This window comes from Molothrus ater, chromosome 17, assembly GCF_012460135.2.
Source record: "Molothrus ater isolate BHLD 08-10-18 breed brown headed cowbird chromosome 17, BPBGC_Mater_1.1, whole genome shotgun sequence".
NCBI classification, from domain to species: Eukaryota; Metazoa; Chordata; class Aves; order Passeriformes; family Icteridae; genus Molothrus; species Molothrus ater.
This window is the reverse complement of record NC_050494.2, coordinates 8,247,135-8,258,233: the sequence shown is the minus strand read 5'-3', so window position 1 is coordinate 8,258,233 and position 11,099 is coordinate 8,247,135. Positions and strand designations below refer to the sequence as shown.

The following is an 11,099-nucleotide window of genomic DNA, read 5'->3' as shown; positions in this document are numbered from 1 at the left end:
TGTTTGTTGGGAGGCTTGGGGATTTATTGTTGGGTTTTGGTTGGTGGCTTTTTTTAAATTAAAGTGATCTTTTCATGCACTATAGAGGTACCATGCTTAGGTACCTATATGGCACAGGGTGTAGAGGGTGAGAGAAAGCAGTGAGGGACATGTGTCTGGGTGGGTGATTTGAAGAGTTTAAGAATTCAGTTTAGATATTTTGGAAGAAGGACAATACAAACCCAAAACATCACTGGAAGAAGCTGACACTGATCATCCTTCAGTGGATGGAAAGCACTGGATGGTAGAGATGCTTCTGTCTCTTGTGCTCTGCTTCAGAGGTGCCCTGCAAGATTTTCTGGTTCTGGCTGCTCCCACCATTGCCTCTGGCAATGGGACAAAACTGTTGATCCCAAATGCTGCTTAAAGATGTTATTTTTGGCAAGAAATTTCAAATGGGCTACTGCTAACCTGGAGAGATTTTGGGAAGGCACCTGTACAATTGCTGTTGAAAACAGAACAAGTTTGATTTAAAGCAAACTGTTTAAACAATTTCTTTTTAATTACTCTTATTCATCTTTTTCATTAAACCATTAAACTGAGGGAGTCGGTCTTGTGAGCCGCCTCATAAGGCTGCGGTTGGGGGCTTCCTTGGTGTCTTCAGCAGGGTGAGTTTTTGTCTTCAATATAATGCAGTCGTGCCACTGTGAGTAGACGAGCGTGTGCGTGTCGGATCTCCTCACTGTGAACTCGTACAACCTGCCAGGCAGCAGGTGGTTGATTACACACGGGTTGGAGATGACTTCCTGGGTCCGACCGTATCCTGGTTCTGTCTGACTGTCATCTGTCACCAGCTTGATCTCCAGCTGCCATCGTTCCAGGTGAGACTCTTGACTCTCAGTGAACCACTTGAGCTGGGCCCAGGTCTGGCACGCAAACGACTCTATCCGATCAAAAATCGGCGGCTTCTTTGTGTAGAGAGAAAAAGTAATGGAAGGGTGTAGAGCACCTCCGAGGTGTATCTGTGACACCAAACTGTGCTTGACGTGGAGCTTCCTTGGCTCTTCCAAGGAAATGAGCTTATTGAAAAACATGGAGAGCTTGAGCACTCTCTTTATATTCAAGTCCCACTGGGAGAGGAAATCATCTACGTCACAGATCTGTACGTAACGGCTCAGCTCCTCCCGGCCTCGTTCCAGCTGTTCCAACAGCTCTGTTAAAAGTGCCAGCTGGATTTCAGTCTGTTTTTTCCCCACCTTCTTGATCTTCTGGAGTTGGCAGGGGTTTGCTATTTGCAAGATGTCAGCAAAAATCATCATATTGTTCTGGTCTCTCACGCACACGTGTCTGGGCTCAAACTTCAAGTAAAAGTAACACTTCTTCAGAAGATGAACTTTGTTCCAGTGGTACTGGAGGTGGTGGGGGTTCAGGTCAGAGCGCAGGAAATCCAGAACAAGGTTTTTGTTTCTCAGGTACTGCTTCATGCTGGCATTGTCATCCTGTTCTTCTCTGGGTGGGGTACTGTCCGGAGTGGTTTCACGCTCATGCAAAACCTTAGCCATGTTTCCAAAGCTTGGGTGCTGTGTAGGAAAGCAACAATAATAACATTAAGAACTAAAGGAAAAGCAGCTGTGAGGGAGTACAATCATGGCTGTGACTCTTCTCTCTTAATTAAAGCTTAGCTTATAAAGAACTGTCAGACTAGATGTAGTTTCAGAGGAATTTTCCTTTATACTTGTCTGGTGTCTAATGTTTTCTATCCTCTACTTATATGTATTCCAACTGGTCTCCCTCTACCCGCCCTTGAGAGGTTCTACCTCTACTTAATAGATTCACTGACAGGAACTATTCTCTGATACACTCTGCCAAAATTTCTCCCTATCTTATTATCTTGTTTCATTCTAATTAGCTGCCTTTGTACTCCTGTAAGCACTTTCTTTCCATTCTTCTGCCTCTCTGGAGATGTCTATTTTTCTCTCTTTGTAATCTGCCAGGCTGTTGAGGTTTGAGGCCCATCTTCTCAGCCAGTTCTACATAATCACATTGGTGATTCAAATTAACCCTCTGCCCCCACACGAGCTGGAATGCAGCAGGCAGAACAACACAATACACCGAGTGCCACCTCACGACAGCTTCCAAGAGGAATGACAGCATTTTCCTTGTGCTTCTACTTTCACCAGTGAATTGACAGTCGTAACCTGACAGTGTTTTCTGTGATGTGCTGCTTTCCCTATCTTTGCATTTAGCTTGAATCATCTCAGACCATGAGGTCTACTTGGATTTTCTGCAATGTACAGCAAGAGGATGACACACATGTAAAGCACCTCTAAACAGGTAACAGTTTGCTGTGTGGTTGTTTAGGCAGTGGTTCTTGCAGCACCACTTCTGCTGGCTTAATCTTAGCTGTTTACAGGGGTCTGGATTGACAGGACAAGGGGGAATGGCCTCAGACTGACAGAGGGCAGGATTAGATTGGATACTGGGAAGAAATTCTCCCTTGTGAGGGTGGTGAAGCTCTGGCAGAGACTGCCCAGAGAAGCTGTGGCTGCCCCATCCCTGGAATTGTTCAAGGCCAGGTTGGATGGGGCTTGGAGCAACCTGGGATAGTGGAAGGTGTCCCAACCCATGGCAGGGCATTGGAATGAAATGAGCTTCAAGGTCCTTTCCAACTCAAACCATTCTGGGATGATTTTATACTTCATTTACTGGCAAAGATGTGCCCAGGCTGATGGTGCCATCTGTGCCAAGGTGGAAGGTGTTTCTGTGTTGTGCTTTAGCTGAAGTGTCTGTGGCTCACACAGCTTATGTACCACAAACAGCAATTAGCTAAATAAATGCCTGTGTCCCTGTTGTCAGTGATACTGTAATGAAAACCCAGATGGATATTTAGGTGGCTTTCACAAGCTGAATATACTTGATTTGAAAACAAAATAAATATAGCATTCTGAAACCAAGATCTAATTGGGATTTCTTAATTCTTACATGACCTGTGGAAGCTAGATGGGGAAATGTACTTAACAAAGCAATTTTTCTTGGCCTCATTTTCCCTAAATTCATAACACAGCTAATAACACTTCCTCATAGGAATTCCAAGCATTTGTAAACCTTTCAGCTGTCTGGCCCTGAGCTGCACCACAGTTTATAGTAAGTCATTCATTTGCAACTTTATCTTCCAAGAGAGCTGTCAACTGAAGAAAAACAATCTGTATTTCCTTTTCACTTTTTTCTTTCCACAAAAAAAACCCGACCTAAACCAAAGCAGTGCCAGCTCCCGGCATCGTGTATGAAGCAGCAGGACCAGCACATGTGCCAGGTGACATTCCCCACTCTTTGAGGGATTTGGCTCTGCTGAGCAATGTGTTTGCCCACAGACCGAGCTGTCATTGTGCTTATTTTCCCTTGCTTTTCCCCATGTTTTTACATCCCTATTTTTTCCTCCTGCCAGGGAGGGCTGGCTGTATTCCCTGCTGTTCTGTTTGCAGCCGGGAGGAGCTGCATCACCCAGGGAAGGGGCTCTGTGTTCACCCAGGCCGGGCTTTGGAGAGGTTGCAGGGACACCAGGGGCTGCACCCTCGGGCCCTGGCCCACCTTGTCACATTCCGGGAGCTGTGTCCAGGTGCCGTTCACACTCCAGGAGCTGTGTCCTGGTGCTGTTCAGACACCGGGAGCAGTGTCCAGGTACTATTCACCCCCGGGAGCAGTGTCCAGGTGCTGTTCACCCTCGGGAACAGTGTCCAGGTGCTATTCACGCCCGGGAGCAGCGTCCAGGTGCCGTTCCGAGCCCGGGAGCAGTGTCCAGATACTATTCACACACCGGGAGCAGTGTCCAGATAGTATTCACACACCAGGAGCTGTGTCCAGGTGCCGTTCACACACCAGGAGCTGTGTCCAGGTGCTATGCACCCCCGGGAGCAGTGCCCAAGTACTATTCACACTCCGGGAGCTGTATCCAGCTGCTATTCACCCCCGGGATCTGTGTCCAGGCGCTCCGGTCCCGGCGCGGCCCGGCCGGATCCCCCCGCGGCCTGGCCCGGCCCGGCCCGGCCCCGCAGCTCGCGGCCGTTGCCACGGCGACCCCTCGGCCTGGGGAGCCGCGGCCGAGCCAGGGCACCCCCTGGAATCGTCCGTACCCTCCCCTCCGTAACCCACGGAACCGTTTGGCTTGGAAAAACCTCAGAGCTCATCCCGTCCCACGCCCCAGCCGTGGGTAGCGATGGCAGTGAATCCCGCTAATCTCCTTCCCAGCCGCTTCCCCCCGTGCCCGTTCCCCGGACCTTCGGAGGCCTCAGACTCGGTGACACTGGGCGTCGTGGGGAGAGCGGCTCTGCTCTGCCCGTGCGGCCGGATGTGTCCGCGGCGTCTGCGGAGCGGTGACACGGGCCAGCACCGCGGCGCTCGGTGCCCGCCGCGGCATCACAATGGCACCGATGGCGGAACCAGGGAAGGTGTAACGCTGCGGGATGGAATCGTGAAATCACAGGTTCGCAGAAGGGCTTGGGCTGGAAGGTCACCCCCTTCCACCCCCCTTCCATACCTTCCACTAACCCAGGTTGCTCTGTCGCCCTGATTTTTTAAGATTTTCTAAGCCTTCGGATGTTTACAGTCTTGTAGCAAACTTTCTCACACACTTTCTGTAAATAACTTACTGTTTTGCATTCTTTTATGGAGGAGGAGAAATTTGATGGACTGTTGGTTTGTCCAGTGTCATTGGAGAGGTGGCACCTTCACCCTCCAATCCACTGTCACTTCTGGAAAACTATAAATGTTGGAGTCAGAAAATAAACTTCCCTTTTCTTCACCTTGAGAGCAGCAGTGTGTGGCTTGTGCTATTTCGTGTCCTATAGTGACATTGCTCCGAGCCTTGTCCAACCTGGCCTTGGACACTTCCAGGGATGGAGCAGCCACAGCTTCTCTGGGCAACCTGTGCCAGGGCCTCCCCACCCTCACAAGGAAGATTTTCTTCCTAATATCCCATCTAAATCTCAGATAAAGCCCTCTGGGCTTTATGGCATTGCTGGCAAATGGGGGCTTTTGGAGGGAGAGTCTTGAAAAGTCCTTCTGAGGCCAGACACCAGCGCTTCACTGTCCACAGTGAGACTGAGGCTGTTTCACAGTGTCAAGAGTTTTGTTAAACACATAATCCTTATGAAGGAGCTGTGTTGAAATAGGATATAAAATGCTCCATTAAGTGCAGCAAACTTCCTTCTGGGAAGGAAGGGATTTTCCTGCTCTGCTTTCCTATGGGACCTGGCTGCCCAGTCAGCTGTGTTGCTGTGGAGAAGCGAGTGGCTGGTCTGGTTCAAGGTGGCAAGCTCCTTACCACAACTGGTGAACTCATCAGCAAACTGGTCAAGCCTCTGGGGCTGCAGGTGCCTTCGTACTCCCTGTTATTAAATCTTTGGGTCAGGGCTCAGCCTTAATGCTGTCTGGTGTGCTCAGCTGGAGCATCTCTGCTAAGCTTTTTTAATTGAATGACAGGCAGGATTCATAACGCCAGCCCTGGGCTCCTGCTTGAACATCAAGGGAGGAGGCGATGTGTCATTTTAAGAAATCAATGCATCTTCTCAAGGCAGCCAGAGCTTACCATTTCATTTCACAGCTGCCAAGAGATTAACTATCCAACTGTCAGGTGTCATCCTCTAACAGACAAGGTAGATAACAAATATGAGTGGAAGCAGGTTGGTAGCTTTGTTTGGAGAGGAGGGCCAGCAGAGATTAATATTTGATAATTACACAAATTTTCTGTGGGAAACGAATATTTGTGCTCGTGTCATGGGTCTTGATCCTGTTGTTTGGATGGTGTGTGCTGGGAAATGGAGCTGTCCCTTCCAATCAGCCTTGGTGGTCTGAGGGTGTGAGAAAGAGTCCTATGGAGATTCAGCTTACCCTGACTCCTGTTCCAGCTGGGCCCTGTGCCAGATGCCCACGGAGGAATCATGGAATCATAGAATCACAGGGTGGCTTGGTCTGGAAGGGGCCTTAATGCTCATCTCATTCCACCTGAGCACATCATGGTGCATGTTTGAAATGGGCTTTATGGCTGGAGTTGTGCAGAGACTTGCACTGAGCTTGCTTGTACTTCTATTGCCATAAATACTAAGCTGAATCCCAACTTTAGCATGGAAAAAGGGAATCCCTTTGGCTGCCCCTACCCTGAGCTGCTGGCCAAGCTGTTTTCTTGGTTTTAGGGATGGGAGAATAAACCTGCTTAGAGTCTGAAGCTGAAATTTTAGTGTTTTCCATCCCTTTGCAACAGGGATCAATTCAGCCACAGGATTTTATAGCATTCTATGAATCTCTTTGAATTAATACACATACAAATGTGTCTGAAGGCTCCAACACCAGGTAACCCTTTGCCCCCCTCATCAGCTGAGCTGTCTCTGTGACAGAGCTGACAGCCACTGTCGCCCTGTTTGTCACTCTGCCTGTGATTCTGTCCACAGCATCAAAATAAAGAACTTGTTAGTCCTGTCTGAGATCAAGATATAAGCAGACAATTGATTTTCCTCCTTCCTCTCATTAGTGAGTTCTGACACTTAATAAAACATATATTTCCACACTCAGGGTAAGCAAAACATCCAGATAGTGTCTGTCAGAGAAGGCTGGGAGCAAGGATTAATCTTTATGGAAAATCAATAGCTGGAACAGAAAAATTGGCAGAACCCAAATTAAAAGTCACTGGCAATTTCTGTCTTCATATTTCACATCTGCATTTCTGAGAAAGAGATTTGCTGTAAAGGTAACAACCACTGAGGCAGGGAGGAGGGTGGACTTTGTGCTGGTTCCTCTTCTGCTGTTCCCAGGTGGTACCTGGCCGGTGGTGGGTGCCAGGTTTGGAGCAGCTCTTTTGGTCTGGTTCAATGTGATCCCTGTTCCAGGACAGAGGGCTGTGCAACACTGACCTTTCTGCCAGAGGTTGGGTCCCAATGGCAGCACTGTCATTAAATTTCCCAACACCACCTCCTCCAGGGTGCCTGAGTTATCCCTGCAGCCACAAATTTCACCCATCCTTCAGGATGTTCACCTGGCTGCGTGGAAGCAGGATTTTCAGAGCAACATAAAGGCTCCAGCCCCCATCATCACAAGGGTATGACTGATTTACTCACTGCTCGCTCCCAGTTTCACTGGTGCCTCAGATACCTGAAATAAATTATACGTTCCAAATATATTCCAACTCTAAATCACAGCCACACATCAGTGAACTCGTGGCGTTCGTCAGACTCTGATTCAGAGGCTCACTTTGAGAAGGAAGAGGAATTGAAGTTTTCTAAGGCACCCGGGGGAAGGAAGGAGGGAATTGCTCTTGTGGGATGCAAAAGCCCCAGCTGGACCAGGGCAGGAAAGAGTTAATTGTGTCCCAGAGGCAGCAATTATCTCCAGCTCATTACACCCCCTAATGGCACCCGTGGAGGGAGCCCCAAAGCCTGGACGTGCCAGAGTTTGTTGTGGCTGTTTGCAGAGAGCAGGTCAATAAATTTGGGGGGTTGGAGGCAGGTGTGGGACGAGAATCTTCCCTGGTCTGAGCCCCGCGATTACGCAGGGCTGAGACCCCCGGATTTCCTCAGGAGCAGTTGCCTTCTAGGCTCTGCTTTCCTCCCCTGCTGATGGATGGACAGCCCAGACAAGTCTTGGCACCAAAGGGGACCCCTGGGGTGGGCACCCCCTCCTTTCTCCGGCGGTGACATTAATTTAAGCACGTGTGGACATGAGAGTGCAGAGCCCGTCTGAGCCGCAGGCTGCAGCGGGGCTGGGTTATTGATGATCTCGCTCAGGGAGATGGAGCGGGGTCAGGGGAGCTCCTTTATCTTGCTGGAAGCTCATCAAAAGCCCGTTCGGATCTCTTTGTGCTGTGCTGAGCTTTGCAAGACAAACGCCCTTGAGCGTGAGTTCAAGGCAGGTTGTCCTGTCCCGGATCCCACGAGAGATCCCTTGCTGGCAGCCTCATCCCAGCAGCGACTGTGCTTCCCCTTTTTCCTGGAAACTTCCCAGGGGGCTCACGTTTCCTTGGATGTGGAAGTGGGAAGCTTGCTGAGCCTGCAGCTCTGTCCCCATGTCACTGCTCGGGTGCAGCACACCTGGGGAGCTGGATGCCTGCCCTTCCCAGGGAATGGGACCTCGACACAGCTCCAGGGCTCGAGCATTGATCCCGCTGGGATCGCGCTGCCGGCACAGCAGGCAGAGCTGCCCTGCTGTGATTTATCGCCCGGCTGGGCTTGCGCTCCCTCCCATCTGTCTGGGCTGCCATGTCCCGTGGATAAATCAGCCTGGAGCGTTTGATCCCACAACAGCCTACAGGAAAGGGGACTGCAAACTGCCAGGGCAGGAGCAGGGCAGGGGCTTTTATTTCTTGAATGCTACAGTGGTTTGAGGAACGTTTGTCTGTGTAAAGGGCCAGGACTGGGGCATGTCTATGCCTCAAGGAGGGATTGAGGCTCACAGAGAGTAATGACCTGCTTGGGTTTGTGGAGAAGGGGAGGTGAACTCTAAACAGCCAGTTTAGTGCCCTCACTGATTCCCAAAAAGCTTTTCAGAGGAGCACGAGCACCTTTCACACGAGCACAGACACAGGCCCTTCCTGAGTTAGCAGGAGTGACTGTGGGGCTGGATCTGTGCAGAGGGAGCAGAGTCAGAGCTTGGAGCGATGTTGGGCTTTGATATTGTCTTGCTGCTCACAGGATGCTCTCCCTGGGGTCTCAGGCTGGGGCAGGGGCCCTGAGGATGCTCTCCCCCGGCCCTGAGGCTGGGGCAGGGGCTGTGGCACCCCATAGCTCTGGTCTGGGGGTTGATCCAGGGGGGCTGGAGGGGCTGCAGCACAGAGCCAGAGCAGGAGGGTCCTCTGGGAATCCTGACAGCCCCTGGCTCCAGCAGCAGGACAGAAGGGTGAAGTCATGCCCATGTCATCCCATCCATCTCTGCCTCTTGCAGGCTGGTCCCGGGGGAAGTGCAGGCTTTGGCAGCTCTAAGTGGGGTTGGAGGCGGATGCAATTCTGGAGAATAAGATTCCGTTGCAAAACCTGTAAAATAAAAAAATTAAAGTTCTTGGCTGAGAAGCTTGTTTAGAGATCTTATCTCTGGCAGAGGAAATAGTTCTTAATTCCCTCACTTGATGCCTCCCAGCAATTTCTGGGTCCCCAGAGGGGCACAGGCCATCAGCTCTGTCAGGAAACGAGCTGGGGAAGCAGCTTTTGTTCACGGAACTGAGACTGACCCGAAGTGGCTCTGGGTGAAGCTGCTGCTGCTGCCACGTGCAGTCCCTACTGTGGGGAGAGGCAGGTGGGGTGTGCGTGGGGTGGGCAGACTGCACAATGCATTTGAGACAGATTGCAGGCAAAAATTAAATTTTTTGAAGCCTTGGGTGGAATCAGGAGGTGGTTTGGGCGATGCTGCTCTCCCTGCTCCATCCCCAGCATCCCCTGGGCAGGGCTGCCTGGATTCTGCAGAAGGAGGGACAGGGGTCATAGTCATTCCACACACATGGGGGGGGCTGCACTGCTCTGTCTGAGCTGGTGAGCTGCTGGGATATTGTGTGCAATGGGATGAAATGTATTTAAGCTTGGTGCCATCCACAGCCTTGTCTGCCATGGGCCGTGGGGCTGAGCTGTCCAAGGACCCTCGTGACTGTCCTGCCATTGAACAGGGGGACAGAGGGTGAGGAGGGTCCAGACTTCTGCCTCACAATGGGTCAGTGGGGAGAGCAGAGTCCCTGCTCACTCAGCTTTTGTCCCTTGTGTTCATTGTCACCTCCACCCGCATCACACCGAGAGCCTCCTCTGAGTCATCTCCCGCTCAGTGGAGTGTGTGGGCTTAGTGCAGCTTTAGCTGTTCATCCTCTGCTGTGCTGGAGCCTGACACGGGCAAGTGGAGCAATTCATCAGTGTGGGGATGAGGCAAACGAATGTCCTTTGCCGATACAATGGACCTTCATACAATGGACCTCTCCTCCCACCAGCTCAAGCAGCAGCTTCCATCTGAGCTGGTGTCACTCTGGCCCAGCGAGCGCTGCTGAAGTGGCTGCTGCTTGAGGAGCTCAGGAGATCTTAAAAGAAATATGGACTTACATTTTATGATGAATGACTTAGTGCTTCAGCTGTAAAATACAGCCTCTGTGGAGAGGAGGCTCTTGAAAATGTTCCTGTGTGCAAGCAGAGAGAGAGCAAAGCCATGGCTGCAGCAGCACCTCTCCTCTACTCTGAGATTTAATCCTGCCAGGTGAGGTTGGTGCTGGCACTCAGGACTGTGACTGGCCTCATGGCCATAGTGGCTGCCAGGGCTGTCCTTGCTTTTCCCACCCTGGCCCTGCTGCCTGGCTGTGGCCTTTGCCACGTGCAGTTCTGCCCCAGCACGTGCCCCCCTCCTGGTACCTGTGGAGCACAGGGCTGGTGGCTCCTGGGGGATTCTGTCAGCTGTCAAATGCTTGAAGCACCTTTGTGGAGCTCAGCAAACCTCTTTGCATACGAAATAGCAGGTCTCCAGAGAGCAAATCCAGAGTGAAACATCTCTCCTGGTGACTGACATCAACTTCCTCATTTATGGTGCTTTTCTGCTGAGCTGTGTGGTCACCCTCCCTTACCAACTCCTCACCTGCAGCACACGTGAGAGGTGAGCCAGGCTCCAAGCCCAGGCTCCTGCTGGGGTTCAGTTTCATCCCATTTGCAACGGCTGAGCTGGGAGTCAGGGGCCATGGGGCTCACGGAGCACATTTTGTGTCTGGTCACAAGAGACAAGTGAGATGCCACGAGCCTGGAGTCAACATGATCCTTGTCACTGGTGTAGCTTAAACCAAGGGGAAGTCACAAGAGCAGAAGTGTTCTTGGAGGTGCCACAGCATTTGTAATGGAGGTTTTGGGGGTGTCTGCATTTGGTGGGGAGCAGCAGTGTAGCACAATGGGTCTCTGCAGCTGCGTTTGTCACCAGGACAGGGACAGTCTTAGGGCTTGTCCCACACTGGGAGCCAGTGTGACTGGAGTCAATGCAGCCCCTTCCCTGCCTGCAGGGACTGGGGGGATGTTTGAGCCCCCCAGGCTGCCCCTCACAGTGGGTGCCGCGCAGCGCAGTCAGTGCCCGAGATAACCCAGCAGGAAGCGGAGGAAGCACAGCTTGGGGCCCCTCGCCAGCCCCTC

At 51.4% G+C, this 11,099-nt stretch overlaps 1 protein-coding gene across 1 annotated transcript; it reads right to left on the bottom strand.

Annotated features, from left to right (window-relative positions):
• Positions 1-572: 572 nt before the first annotated feature.
• Positions 573-1,541, bottom strand: FNDC11 (fibronectin type III domain containing 11). Its single transcript, XM_036395886.1, has one exon. It carries the CDS (start codon positions 1,539-1,541, stop codon positions 573-575), a length of 969 nt encoding a protein of 322 aa, XP_036251779.1.
• Between the last annotated feature and the right edge of the window lie 9,558 nt (positions 1,542-11,099).

Coding starts and splice junctions, on each gene's coding strand:
- FNDC11 (XM_036395886.1), bottom strand. CDS start 1,541: ATGGCTAAGGTTTTGCATGAGCGTGAAACCACTCCGGACAGTACCCCA.